Consider the following 14,180-nt stretch of genomic DNA (forward strand, 5'->3'; position numbering starts at 1 on the left):
CTAGGGTTAAATAGGTGGGTGGCTGGGCAGTGAGGCTCATTAAGCCAGGAGGGCCTCTTCCTCGCTGTATCTCTAACTAACCACATAAATGAATATTTTAAAAAATTAAGTGTATAGGGACTGGGCAGCCAGTTCAGAACCTATACTCTTTCATTCTCCATCAAGAAGGTCTTAAAGCTCTCCCTTTCTTTCTCGACAACCAACCTGACCAGTTCCCTTCCTCCGTCTAGCAGAACTGGTCTTTATCCTCAACTGTTTCTCTTTTGGCTCCTCACATTTTCTCTGAACTCATAAGCATCCCTATGGGCCCCAGCTTGCCCATTTTATTGTTGGCTACATGGAACACTTCATGCTTCAAGCCTTCCCCGGTAATGCTGCACAACTTTCTGCACTACATTGATAACTGCATTGGTGCTGCTTCATGCACCCATGCTGTGCTCGTTAATTTCATCAACTTTGCCTCCATCTGCCACCCTGCCCTTAAATTCACTTGGTCCATTTTTAACGACCTTCTGTCTCCATCTCCGGAAACAAAACTGTCTATGGATATCATTTATAACCCTACTGATTCCCATGGGTGTCTTGACCATGTCTCTTCTAACCCTGTCTCCTGTAAGAATGACATTCCTTTTTTTCCCAATTCCTTTACATCCATCACATCTGTTCCCAGGATGGGGCTTTCTAGGATATCAAAGATGTTCTCCTTCTTCAAAGAACGTGATTTCCCTTCCTCTAACATTGATACTGCCCTCATCTGCATCTCCTTCATTTCCCAGGTGCCTGAGCTGATCCCATTTTCCCTCACCCTAACAGTGATAGAGTTCCTCTTGTCCTCATCCAACACACATCCAACACACCATTCTCTGCAACTTCCACCATCTTCAACAGGACCCTACCACCAAACACATCTTTACCTTCTTCCACTCTCCACTTGCTGCAGGGATTGCTCCCTCTGTGATTCCTTTGTTTATTTGTCTCTCCACATTAATCTCTCTCCTGGCACCTATCTCTAAACATGGCAGGAGTGCTACAGCTGCCCATTCACCTCCTCCCTCGCCTCCACTCAAAGCCCTAAACATCCTTCCAGGTGAGGCAACACTTCTGCTGTGAATCTATTGTATCCAATGCTCCCAGTGTGGCCCCCTCTACACTGGTGAGACCCAACGTAGATTGCGGAACTACCTTGTCAAGCACCACCATCCCATCCCCAAAAGGCAGAATTTCCTGATGGCCAACTATTTTAATTCTTATCCCCATTCCCATTCCGACATGCCAGCCCATGGTGTTTCCTTCTGCCACAGTGAGGTCACTCTCAGACTGGAGGACCAACGCCTCATATTCCGTCAAGGTAGCCTCCAAACCGATGGCATAAACGTTGATTTCTCCAACTTCTGGTAATTTCCGCTCCTCCTTACCTTCTTCTCCCATTCCCCACTCTGACCTCTTCATCTCCTCATCTCCCTTTCTCCCACGGTCAACTCTCCTCTCATATCAGATTCCTTTTTCTCCAACCTTTTATCTTTTCAACCTTCCACATGGTCCTCCTTCCCCTCCCCCTCCTTCTTATTCTGGCATCTTCCCTCTTCCTTTCCAGTCCTCATGAAGGGTCTCAGCCTGAAACATTGACTGTTTATTCATTTCTAAAGATGCTGCCTGACCAGCTGAGTTCTTCCAGTATTTTGTTGGTGTTCTGGAATGTTCTGCAGAATGTTGTGCGAATTAAATTTGTTGTTAAGTGGCAGCAATACAGTGCAAGAATTAAAAATTTCAATGAATAAACAAGAAAAGAGGAATAGAGAGGTACACAGGAGAAAACGCAGCAAGCTGTTTTATTATTTTTTTCACAAAGAGGTGATCTGGCTGGGGTTTGAGTGAACTTGGCTAGTTGCAGACATAGTCGACATTATGCATCCTCTTAGGTACTTAATCTCAATGTCTCCACTCCTTTCCTTTACTTACCTTGCTTCCCTTTACCAGCCCCACACATTCCCCTCGCCCCTGCCTTGCTGTGCCAACTTCATTTGTCTTTGTTACCTTACCAAAAAATTCAATTATGTTTGTCAATGTCACGTACCCCGGTGCCGGGTTAAAGAACCAGCAGAGATAGAAAACACTTTGGAATCTGGTATTGCTATTAACTAATACTATTTATTAGTAACTATGCAATACAGTAATATAAAGTCAGATATATTTAACAGGTTAGCAAAGATTATATGTATATAAGTGTGGAAATAGAGAAACCAAGCTTCTTCAAGCCGAGGGGTAAATGGATACAGTCTTACGGTGATGAGTAAAGTTCAGTTCAGTTCAGTTCGTGGTATTTAGTTCAGTAGTGATAGAGAAAGAGAGATATTTGTAATCCAGGGTAAATGTCAAGAGAAGGCAATTATGTCGATATTCCACAGATTCCACGACAGCAATACAAAATAACAATAGTAGTAGGTTTTATCTCCAAAGTTGTCTCACTCCACACACGAAATATCATCGACAGTGATCTTCAACGAATATTCTTCCAACACAAGTGGTACCACACCCGAGTTCAGCTACGGGTCATCCCAAAGTGGTAGCCACAGGATACTCCAACAGAATCCACGTATGGATTATCTGTCTCTGAGGTACCGTCTTCAAGTGGTAAAACTACCAACCCAGGCAAAGATTATCACACACAGGTAGTTTCCACACAAGGTTACCCCAAACACACAACTGTGATAGCCACCTATCCAGTTCCATGACATATGAAATAACTCCAACAGTGATTTGCCACAGGGGTGCCTTTCTTCAGTGGACTACCACACCCAAACAAGGGTAACACACAAGTGGTATTCGCATAGGAACTCGCCTCACCAGAGAAGAGAGTCCTAACAGTGACCTCTTTGTCACTAGGTTTCTTCTGTTTCAAACCTTCCTCTCCCCTCTTCTCTTCCTTTAAAGTCACCGAATGTGACCACAAAAAAGGAGGCCGTTCTTCTGTGTTGGAATTATCTACCCAGGCGAGGGTTGGACACACAAATAACTCCCCACTGGTCACCCCTCTTTCACACTGCGAGAGCCACTGATCGATTCACCTGACCGATCCTCCAAACACCCAACTTTCTGTGGGCACACAAAGCTCATCCAGTGTCTAAAACCATGTGTCTGTGAGTCTATCAACTGACCTTCTATTTATCTCACCATGCTGAACACCAGCTGTCCATCAAGCAGCTCCTCCCTTCTCTCTCTGCAGGAACACAGAAGCTGGCAGTGTCCTTGCAAAAGTGTAAAAATGCTGCAGAGAAACCATAACACCATCTCAAAGCAGACTTTGCCCCTCTGTCTCTCTTAATAACAAGGTGCTTGTGTTGAACTACTCGCACTCTCACTCGGTCTCCCTCTCGGTCGGTCTCTCTCTCTCTCCTCTCTCTCTCTCCTCTCTCTCTCTCTCTCTCTCTCTCTCTCTTCCGTAAGTACATAACAGTCAATCACTCAGGTGTGGGGAATTCTGAAGGTGGTGCATCCTGTGTGGACAGAGTCTGCAGGGGTATGGGTTGTGGTACAGGGGCCATTCAGATTGGGGAAGTAAGATGTAGTAATGCGGTTCTGCACAGTTTGGGAGACAAATATAGTTTTCTGTAGCTGAGCACGAGAATCCTGAAAACAGTATCAGGGCTGAAGATACTGCTGAATGAGCAACACAAGAAGAAAGATTCCTTTGTCTTTGTCCTTGGGAATTGGATATAGATAGGACCAAAGAGATTCTGCTGAGGAATGTGAGCTGCTACTGGCCAAACTAAAAGGCAGAACTGCAAAGGTAATATCACCAGAGCCATGTGTAGTTAGGCACATGGTCAATAAGATCAAAAGATAGATATGTGGCTCAAGGGCTGGTGTCCATTCATTCAGTATATCCCCTAAAAGCTTATTTAATCCTCACCACTTCCCACAGTCTCACTTAATTTTGTGTGATCAGCGAACTTAGTCCCCTGAGCCATATTGTTGATATAAACTGTGAGGACTTGGGGCCCAAGCACTAATCATTAGTCATAGACACCCAGCCGGAGAAAGACTAGTTTATTCCTCTTTGATAACCATTTCGTTGTCTATAGTAGTGTATTACCCACATTTCCATGGAGACATTATCAAATTACTGTACTTCGGAAAATCCAAAACACCATATCCACTGGTGCCCTCTTCTTCTCTGCTGGGTTTAGCCACGACTTTCCTATCTCTTGTTGACTCTTCTCATTCTGATTTGTTACTTTTCTAAATGTCCATTTTGTTATGGATTCCTCCATTTTTCCGGTTATAGAATCACAAACAGGTTCAATATCACTGGAATATGTCGTGAAATTTGCGTCATGTGGGAGCAGTACATAATGCATAATAAAAACTGTAAACCCTTTGAGGACTGGTGTGTGTTCCCACATCTTACCCTTTCTGAAGTCCACAATCAGTTTTTTGGTCTTACAATCATTGAGTGCAAGATTGTTGCTGCAACACCACTCAACCAGCTGATCTGTCTGGCTCCTGCATGCCACCTTGTCACCATCTGAAGTTGTATCATCGGCACAACTATTACTGGCAGGAAAGTAGGTTCTCTATTTTCTCTCTCACCCTTAAATCTGTGGTAATTTTCTCCAGTTTTGGGAGATAATGTGAGCATCCATTACCTCCACTGCCATCTCTTTTAAAACTGGTCAGGTACCAGGAGGTTCTAATAAAGAAATAGAGAGTGATGGAAGGTTAAATAGCATCAGAGAGGAGGAAAACAGGTGATGTTCCAGGTTAAATACCCACCATCAGAACTGGAATTCTGAGAAAACTAATGCCTTTTATATTGCTTAAGGTGATGAAGAAAACAAAGGGTATGTACGTAATTGGATGCAGGTCAAAGTTATCAAGTGACAATTACTTTAAATCTAGGAGTTTGAATAGATTGACACAGAGACAAAATTGAAATAACTTTATGAAGCAGCATTTAGCATCTTCTTTTTGGAGGGAGAGAAAAATGGATGCCAACCTGAAAAAGTTAAAAAGTTATCCCCCATCAGGGAGGTCTCAAAGCTCTCCGCTTCTTTTTGGATTCCAGACCTAATTAGTCCCTCTGCTCTGTCTAGCGGAATTAGTCCTTACTCTTAATAATTTCTCCTTTGGCTCCTCCCACTTCCTCCAAACTAAAGGTGTAGCTATGGGCACCCGTATGGGTCTTTTTGTTGGCCTGTCTTTGTTGGCTTTGTGGAACGATGTATGTTCCAAACCTATTCTGGTATCTGTCCCCCACCTTTCCTTCGCTACATTGACGACTGCATTGGCGCTGCATCCTGCACGCATGCTGAGCTCGTTGACTTCATTAACTTTGCCTCCAACTTTCAACCTGCCCTCAAGTTTACCTGGTCCATTTCCGACACCTCCCTCCCCTTTCTAGATCTTTCTGTCTCTATCTCTGGAGACAGCTTATCTACTGTGTCTACTATAAGCCTACTGACTCTTACAACTATCTGGACTATTCCTCTTCTCACCCTGTCTCTTGCAAAAATGCCATCCCCTTCTCGCAATTCCTCCGTCTCCACCGCATCTGCTCTCAGGATGAGGCTTTTCATTCCAGGACGAGGATGTCTTCCTTTTTTTAAAGAAAGGGGCTTCCTTTCCTCCACCATCAACTCTGCTCTCAAATGCATCTCCCCCATTTCACGCACATCTACTCTCACTCCATCCTCCCGTCACCCCAGTAGGAATAGGGTTCCCCTGGTCCTCACCTACCACCCCACCAGCCTCTGGGTCCAATGTATTATTCTCCGTAACTTCCGCCACCTCCAACGGGATCCCACCACTAAGCACATCTTTCCCTTCATCCCTCTCTCTGCTTTCCACAGGGATCTCTCCCTACGCGACTCCCTTGTCCATTCATTCCCCCCCCCCCCATCCCTCCCCACTGATCTCCCTCCTGGCACTTATGCTTGTAAGCGGAACAAGTGCTACACATGCCCTTACACTTCCTCCCTTACCGCCATTCAGGGCCCCAGACAGTCCTTCCAGGTGAGGCGACACTTCACCTGTGAGTCGGCTGGGGTGATATACTGTGTCCGGTGCTCCCGATGTGGCCTTCTATATATTGGTGAGACCCGACGCAGACTGGGAGATCGTTTTGCTGAACACCTATGCTCTGTCCACCAGAGAAAGCAGGATCTCCCAGTGGCCACACATTTTAATTCCACATCCCATTCCCATTCTGATTTGTCTATCCATGGCCTCCTCTACTGTAAAGATGAAGCCACACTCAGGTTGGAGGAACAACACCTTATATTCCGTCTGGGTAGCCTCCAACCTGATGGCATGAACATTGCATTCTCTAACTTCCGCTAATGCCCCTCGTACCACTGAGTTCTTCCAGTATTTTGTTGGTGTTCTGGAATGTTCTGCAGAATGTTGTGCGAATTAAATTTGTTGTTAAGTGGCAGCAATACAGTGCAAGACATAAAAATTTCAATGAATAAACGAGAAAAGAGGAATAGAGAGGTACACAGGAGAAAACGCAGCAAGCTGTTTCATTATTTTTTTCACAAAGAAGGTGATGAACATTGGGAAGTCTCTGAGCTGAGCCCTGTTGTTGAACTTACTGAGAACAGAGTTAGATAGGTTTCTGAATGTGAGGAAATCGTGGGATAGTGCTGGAAGATAGAATATCAGCCAAGACCGTGAAGAATGCTGGGGCAGGCTCAGGTTAGATGGTTCACCCCCAAACCTGTTTATTTTCTGAGGATGCAGGAAGAATTTATGCAAAGGTTTTGGATCAGGACTTTATGCACGCGAGCTGCTGTGTCTCTAGGTCTGCATGTGGGTCCCCTGGAGGTTGCAGGTACCTCTCACAACATGCTGGAGGAACTCAGCAGGTAGGGCAGCATCCATGGAAATGATCTGTCAATGTTTTGGGCCAGAACTCTTCGTCAGGACTGAACGGTTCTGGCCTGAAATGTTAACTGATCGTTTCCACGGATGCTGCCCGACCTGCTGAGTTCCTCCAGCGTGTTGTGAGTGTTGCTTTGACTCCAGTATCTGCAGAGTATTTTGTGTCTAAAAGTACCTCCTCCTCTTGCAGGGCAAACCCAGGCCAAAGGTCAGGTGGGTGAAGGATGAAAAGCCCCTGGATGTCCAGACCATCACCGTCCGCAACAGTGACACCGACACAATCCTGTTCATCCGCAGGGCCGAGCGTCAGCATTCAGGGATCTACCAGCTGGAGGTGCAGATTGAAAACATCCAGGACACAGCCAGCATCCACATTCAGGTTATAGGTATGGGGACCAACTGCCATCTCTGCTGCATCCTGTCCCTCAGTCACTAGTGGGGCCTCACAGAACCAAGGCCCAAGACAGCACTGGCCATCGTTCTCCTCACCCAGAGTATCAGCATTTTCCACCTCCCTTAACATGTAGGTCTGGCTCATCAAGTCACACAGTTATAGAGTCAAAACCAATCAAGCTGAGTTTATTGTCATAAGCATGAGTAAATGTGTTCCCAGGTGCAATATAAAACAGCATCACAGAAGCATAAGTTAACAAAACACATTCATGAAGCTGAAGAGTGTATATGGATTTCAGTAAGGTATTTGATAAGGTTCCCCACGCAAGGCTCATTTGGAAAGTAAGGAGGCATGGGATCCAAGGAGACCTTGCTTTGTAGATCCAGAACTGGCTTGCACACAGAAGGCAAAGGGTGTTTGTAGATGGTTTGTATTCTGCAAAGAGGACAGTGACCAGTGGTGTTCCGCAGGGATCTGTTCTGGGACCCCTCCTCTTTGTGATTTTCATAAATGACCCGCATGAGAAAGTAGAAGGGTGGGTTAGTAAGTTTGCTAATGACACAAAAGTTGGGGGAATTGTGGGTAGTCTGAAAGGTTATCAGAAGCTACAGAGGGACATTGATAGGATGCAGAACTGGGCTGAGAAGTGGCAGATGGAGTTCAACCCAGTTAAGTGTGAAGTGGTTCATTCTGGTAGGTCAGCTTTGAAGACAGAATATGGTATTAATGGTAAGACTCTTGGCAGTGTGGAGGATCAAAGAGATATTGGGGTCCGTGTCCATAGGACATCCAAAGCTGCTGCGCAGGTTGACTCTGTGGTTAAGAAGGGGTCTGGTGTGATGGCATGCATCAACTGTGGGACTGAATTCAAGAGCCGTGAGGTAATGTTACAGCTATATAAGACCTTGGTCAGACCCTACTTAGAGTACTGTGTTCAGTTCTGGTCACTTCAGTACAAGAAGGATGTGGATACTATAGAGAGAGTGCAGAGGAGATTTGCTTGGATGTTGCCTGGATTGGAGATCGTCCCTTATGAGAATAGGTTGAGTGAACTTGGCGTTTCTCCTTGGAGTGACGTACAATGAGAGGTGATCTGATAGAGGTGTATAAGATGATGAGAGGCACTGATCTGATAGATAGCCAGAGACTTTTTCCTAGGGCTGAAATGGCTAACACGAGGGGGCATAGTTTTAAGGTGCTTGGAAATAGGTATTGAGGGGATGTCAGGGGTAAGTTTTTCACACACAGAGTTATGGGTGCATGGAATGCACGGCCAGTGATGGTGGTGGAAGTGGATACAATAGGGTCTTTCAGGAGACTCTAAATAGATACATGGAGCTTAGAATACATGTGGTAGGGAAATTCTAGGCAGTTTCTGGAGTAGGTCACGTGGGCTGAAAGGCCTGTAATGTATTGTAGATTTCTATGTTCTATGTAAAGGTAAAAGTCCATTTTCTTTAGGATTTTGGTCCAACTGGTACATGCTGGCCAATCTGCTCACCTGAGATGGTCCCATTTGCTTTCCTGTGGCTCACATCCCTTTGAACCTTTCATATCCATGAACCTGTACAAACACCTTTTAAACATTGTAATTGTACCCAGGTTTGCCACATATGCCTTTTAAAAGCTCTACCACGTTCTACATTCTCCCTGTCCTCATTTCAACACTTGCCAGCCATGTCACCATCACAAAGTTATCATTCAACACAAGGTTTGTAGAGTCAGACAGTGGAGGGAAAGGCTTTTCACCCCATTTCATCCTTGCCAAACCTACCTGAGCTTGCCTTCTATTGGCCAGAATCCCTCAATCTTTTTTACCCAGGTGTCTTTTAAACGTAGTAATTGTACCCACATTTGGCACTTCTACTAGTAGCTCAATCCATCTACGCATCACTCTCTGTGTGGAAAGAGCTGTCCTTTTCCCCTCCTAAGCCTTAACTTTTAGAGCCCCCTGCTCTGGGAAACAGACTGCGACTCTCCGCTCTATCCATGTCCCTCATCACTTTTATATTTTGAAGGCTGGACATCCGGCTTCAACATCAACTGCGCCCGTATGTGTGTATGTCCCTAACCCTAGGCTTCCCAACTCTATCATTCCCCACCCATTAGCCCACACCCCAAACCATTCCTGGCTTCTCATCACCTCTTTTTGTAATCTGATCCGTTGAGGCCCACCTCTCCATCCTGGGGGCCAGGATGAGTGCCTCTGCCATGGTCCAAGCAGGGCTACTGTTTTCCATCGTTTTCTCCTACTGCACTGGATGTGAGAGTACAGTCCCTGTTTCCAACCCAGGGACCTCTGATCTCAGATGGAGGACGGACTAGCTGGCTAGTGACCTGCCTGTGCTGCTGGATCCCATGGCAAAGCTCCAGGCCGCCCTGGTACAACAGGGATTGAGCTGCTTGTGGGTGTTGTGGGGGGGGGGACGGGGTTGATTCTGACCAGGTTAAACCCCCACCTGCCTGGCCTGAACAGATCCCGCACTCCTGATCTTTGGGCAACTGGTGCGGAGTTGGGGTGGTGGTGAAGCCAATCAGGCGATTATTGGTTAGCTCAGGGCCCTGGCCAAGGTGGAGGTCACAGATACAGGTAGGCGTGCAGTTGAGTGCTCCGTCCGAGCTGATTGCCTGACCACCTTCTGAGGATATATCAGTGCTGAGTGAGGATCTCTGGGATTAGTGGGCACTGCAGGGGTCAGAGTATATGCTGCACAAGGACAGAACTGTTTAATCTGAAAATGTGAATTTTGTAACCATTTTAAATAATATGAAGTAAATATTGTAAATATGTAAGTAAATCTTTTTTAAATAGAAAAAAAAACAACAGGAATTCTGCAGATGCTGGAAATTCAAGCAACATACATCAAAGTTGCTAGTGAACGCAGCAGGCCAGGCAGCATCTCTAGGAAGAGGTACAGTCGACATTTCAGGCCGAGACCCTTCGTCAGGACTAACTGAAGGAAGAGTGAGTAAGGGATTTGAAAGTGAGAGGGGGAGGGGGAGATCCGAAATGATAGGAGAAGACAAGAGGGGGAGGGATGGAGCCAAGAGCTGGACAATTGATTGGCAAAAGGGATATGAGAGGATCATGGGACAGGAGGTCCGGGAAGAAAGACAAGGGGGGAGGGACCCAGAGGATGGGCAAGGGGTATATTCAGAGGGACAGAGGGAGAAAAAGGAGAGTGAGAGAAAGAATGTGTGCATAAAAATAAGTAACAGATGGGGTACGAGGGGGAGGTGGGGCCTAGCGGAAGTTAGAGAAGTCAATGTTCATGCCATCAGGTTGGAGGCTACCCAGAAGGAATATAAGGTGTTGTTCCTCCCTCCCCCCTCCCGTTCCCCTTCCCCCACCACCACTCCGCAGCCCCGTCTTCCTCAGATCCCACCGTCAATTCCTGGGCCCTCGGAGGCTCCATCTTCCTCTCACTCCAACCCTCCCCTCTTCATTGACACCCCCAGCCTCCCCCCTCCCCCCTCTGATCCCAGCTCTCATCCGTGCCGGGTCTTTACCATCCCCTCCGACCTTCAACTGTCAGAGGCAGAACGCTCTGTCCTCAGTAAGGGCCTCACCTTTGTCTCCCTTCGCCCACACCTCAGCGAGTTCCGTGTTCGCCACGATGCGGAACTCTTCTTCCGCCGTCTCCGTCTCCGAGCCTACTTCTTCGGCAAGGACTCTTCCACCCCCACCGATGACCCCTTCTCCCGTCTTCAACCCTCCTCTTCTTCATGGACACCCCGCTCTGGTCTTCTGCCTGCTCTGGATCTCTTTATCGCTAATTGCCGACGGGACATCAACCGTCTCGACTTCACCGCACCTTGTCCCCATTCCAACCTCACTCCTTCCGAACGCTCTGCTCTCCACTCCCTCCGCACTAATCCTAACCTTATTATTAAACCCGCCGATAAGGGGGGTGCTGTTGTAGTCTGGTGTACTGACCTCTACCTTGCCGAGGCACAGCGACAACTCGCGGATACCTCCTCTTATTTACCCCTCGATCGTGACCCCACTAAGGAGCACCAGGCCATTGTCTCCCACACCATCACCAACTTTATCCGCTCAGGGGATCTCCCATCCACTGCTACCAACCTTATAGTTCCCACACCCCGCACTTCCCGTTTCTACCTCCTACCCAAGATCCACAAACCTGCCTGTCCTGGCCGACCTATTGTCTCAGCTTGCTCCTGCCCACCGAACTCATTTCTGCATACCTCGACACTGTTTTATCACCCCTTGTTCAATCCCTTCCGACCTATGTTCGTGACACTTCTCACGCTTTTAAACTTTTCGATGATTTTAAGTTCCCTGGCCCTCACCGCTTTATTTTCACCATGGATGTCCAGTCCTTATATACTTCCATCCCCCATCAGGAAGGTCTCAAAGCTCTACGCTTCTTTTTGGATTCCAGACCTAATCAGTTCCCCTCTACCACCACTCTGCTCCGTCTAGCGGAATTAGTCCTTACTCTTAATAATTTCTCCTTTGGCTCCTCCCACTTCCTCCAAACTAAAGGTGTAGCTATGGGCACCCGTATGGGTCCTAGCTATGCCTGCCTTTTTGTTGGGTTTGTGGAACAATCTATGTTCCGTGCCTATTCTGGTACCTGTCCCCCACTTTTCCTTCGCTACATCGACGACTGCATTGGCGCTGCTTCCTGCACGCATGCAGAACTCGTTGACTTTATTAACTTTGCCTCCAACTTTCACCCTGCCCTCAAGTTTACCTGGTCCATTTCTGACACCTCCCTCCCCTTTTTAGATCTTTCTGTCTCTGTCTCTGGAGACAGCTTATCTACTGATGTCTACTATAAGCCTACTGACTCTCACAGCTATCTGGACTATTCTTCTTCTCACCCTGTCTCTTGCAAAAACGCCATCTCCTTCTCGCAATTCCTCCGTCTCCGCCGCATCTGCTGTCAGGATGAGGCTTTTCCTTCGAGGATGAGGGAGATGTCTTCATTTTTTAAAGAAAGGGGCTTCCCTTCCTCCACTATCAACTCTGCTCTTAAACGCATCTCCCCCATTTCACGTACATCTGCTCTCACTCCATCCTCCCGCCACCCCACTAGGAATAGGGTTCCCCTGGTCCTCACCTACCACCCCACCAGCCTCTGGGTCCAACATATTATTCTCCGTAACTTCCGCCACCTCCAACGGGATCCCACCACTTAGCACATCTTTCCCTCCCCCCCCTCTGCATTCCGCAGGGATCGCTCCCTACACAACTCCCTTGTCCATTCGTCCCCCCCATCCCTCCCCACTGATCTCCCTCCTGGCACTTATCCGTGTAAGCGGAACAAGTGCTACACATGCCCTTACACTTCCTCCCTTACCACCATTCAGGGCCCCAAACAGTCCTTCCAGGTGAGGCAACACTTCACTTGTGAGTCGACTGGGGTGATATACTGCGTCCGGTGCTCCCGATGTGGCCTTTTATATATTGGTGAGACCCGACGCAGACTGGGAGACCGCTTTGCTGAACATCTACGCTCTGTCCGCCAGAGAAAGCAGGATCTCCCAGTGGCCACACATTTTAATACCACATCCCATTCCCATTCTGACATGTCTATCCACGGCCTCCTCTACTGTAAAGATAAAGCCACACTCAGGTTGGAGGAACAACACCTTATATTCCTTCTGGGTAGCCTCCAACCTGATGGCATGAACATCGACTTCTCTAACTTCCGCTAGGCCCCACCTCCCCCTCGTACCCCATCTGTTACTTATTTTTATGCACACATTCTTTCTCTCACTCTCCTTTTTCTCCCTTTGTCCCTCTGAATATACCTCTTGCCCATCCTCTGGGTCCCCCCCCCCCGTCTTTCTTCCCGGACCTCCTGTCCCATGATCCTCTCGTATCCCCTTCTGCCTATCACCTGTCCAGCTCTCGGCTCTATCCCTCCCCCTCCTGTCTTCTCCTATCATTTTGCATCTCCCCCTCCCCCTCCAACTTTCAAATCCCTTACTCATTCTTCCTTCAGTTAGTCCTGACGAAGGGTCACGGCTTGAAACGTCGACTGCACCTCTTCCTAGGGATGCTGCCTGGCCTGCTGCGTTCACCAGCAACTTTGATGTGTGTTGCTTTTTTAAATAGGACAGATACAGAGTGAATCTCCCTCCACTTCGCACACTCCCAAGACGGACAGAGTTTGAGTTTCTGCCACTTTGACTCAGTTCCTGAAGTCTTGCCAGCATTCCTCACTCTACAACTTATATTGACCTACGTCATCTCCGCAGACAAGCCAGGACCTCCGGTGAACGTGAAGGTGGTGGAGGTGTGGGGGATGAACGTGGCACTAACCTGGCAACCACCCACGGACAGTGGCAACTGTGAAATCTCTGGCTACACCATTCAGAAGGCGGACAGAAGGACCATGGTGAGGAAGGGAGGCAACCTGGGCGTGTGGAACAGTTTCAGCTGGGTGCAGGAGCTCTCAGAGCAGGGTCCACCCACCATTCTGGGAAGCTGGGCACAGGTTAGGTCCTGATCATAGTCAGAACAATCCCGCTGTCCCATACTCTTCACTTGGGGGCAGGTGATGGATAGAGGGACCAGAAGAAAGAGAGAAATAGATAGAAGGTGAAAGAGAGGAAGGGGAAGGGGGAGGGGGTTGGGGACAGAAGGGAGGGTGAGAGAGGGGGTGGAGAGGAGCAAAAAGTGATGGGAGAGAAGGGGATAATGAAAATGATAGGGGAGAGAGGTTGTGGGGTGGGGGAAGGGAAGGGGAGAATGGGGATATGGAGAGTTGTGGTGAAAGGGAGGGGAGGGGATAAGGAAAGGTGGGGAAGAGTGGAAAGGCAAGAGAAAAAGGACAGGGAGAGTGAGGGGATTTAAAGAGAAGAAGGCATAGAGGGAAGGAAGGAGAGCCAGGGATAAAGGGAGGAGAGAGAGTGAGAGAGAGCAGTT

The 14,180-nt window shown here is 47.8% G+C and overlaps 1 protein-coding gene across 1 annotated transcript in view; it reads left to right on the forward strand.

Annotated features, from left to right (window-relative positions):
• The window catches only part of LOC134353478 (myosin-binding protein C, cardiac-type-like), a 111,498-nt gene that overhangs the window by 74,555 nt on the left and 22,763 nt on the right, over positions 1 to 14,180 (forward strand). The window contains exons 17-18 of the mRNA XM_063061481.1: positions 7,073 to 7,268; positions 13,511 to 13,650. Coding sequence (XP_062917551.1) covers positions 7,073 to 7,268; positions 13,511 to 13,650 — 336 coding nt within the window. The remainder of the gene's footprint in view (positions 1 to 7,072; positions 7,269 to 13,510; positions 13,651 to 14,180) is intronic.

The sequence above is a fragment of the Mobula hypostoma genome, chromosome 11, assembly GCF_963921235.1.
Source record: "Mobula hypostoma chromosome 11, sMobHyp1.1, whole genome shotgun sequence".
NCBI lineage: Eukaryota > Metazoa > Chordata > Chondrichthyes > Myliobatiformes > Myliobatidae > Mobula > Mobula hypostoma.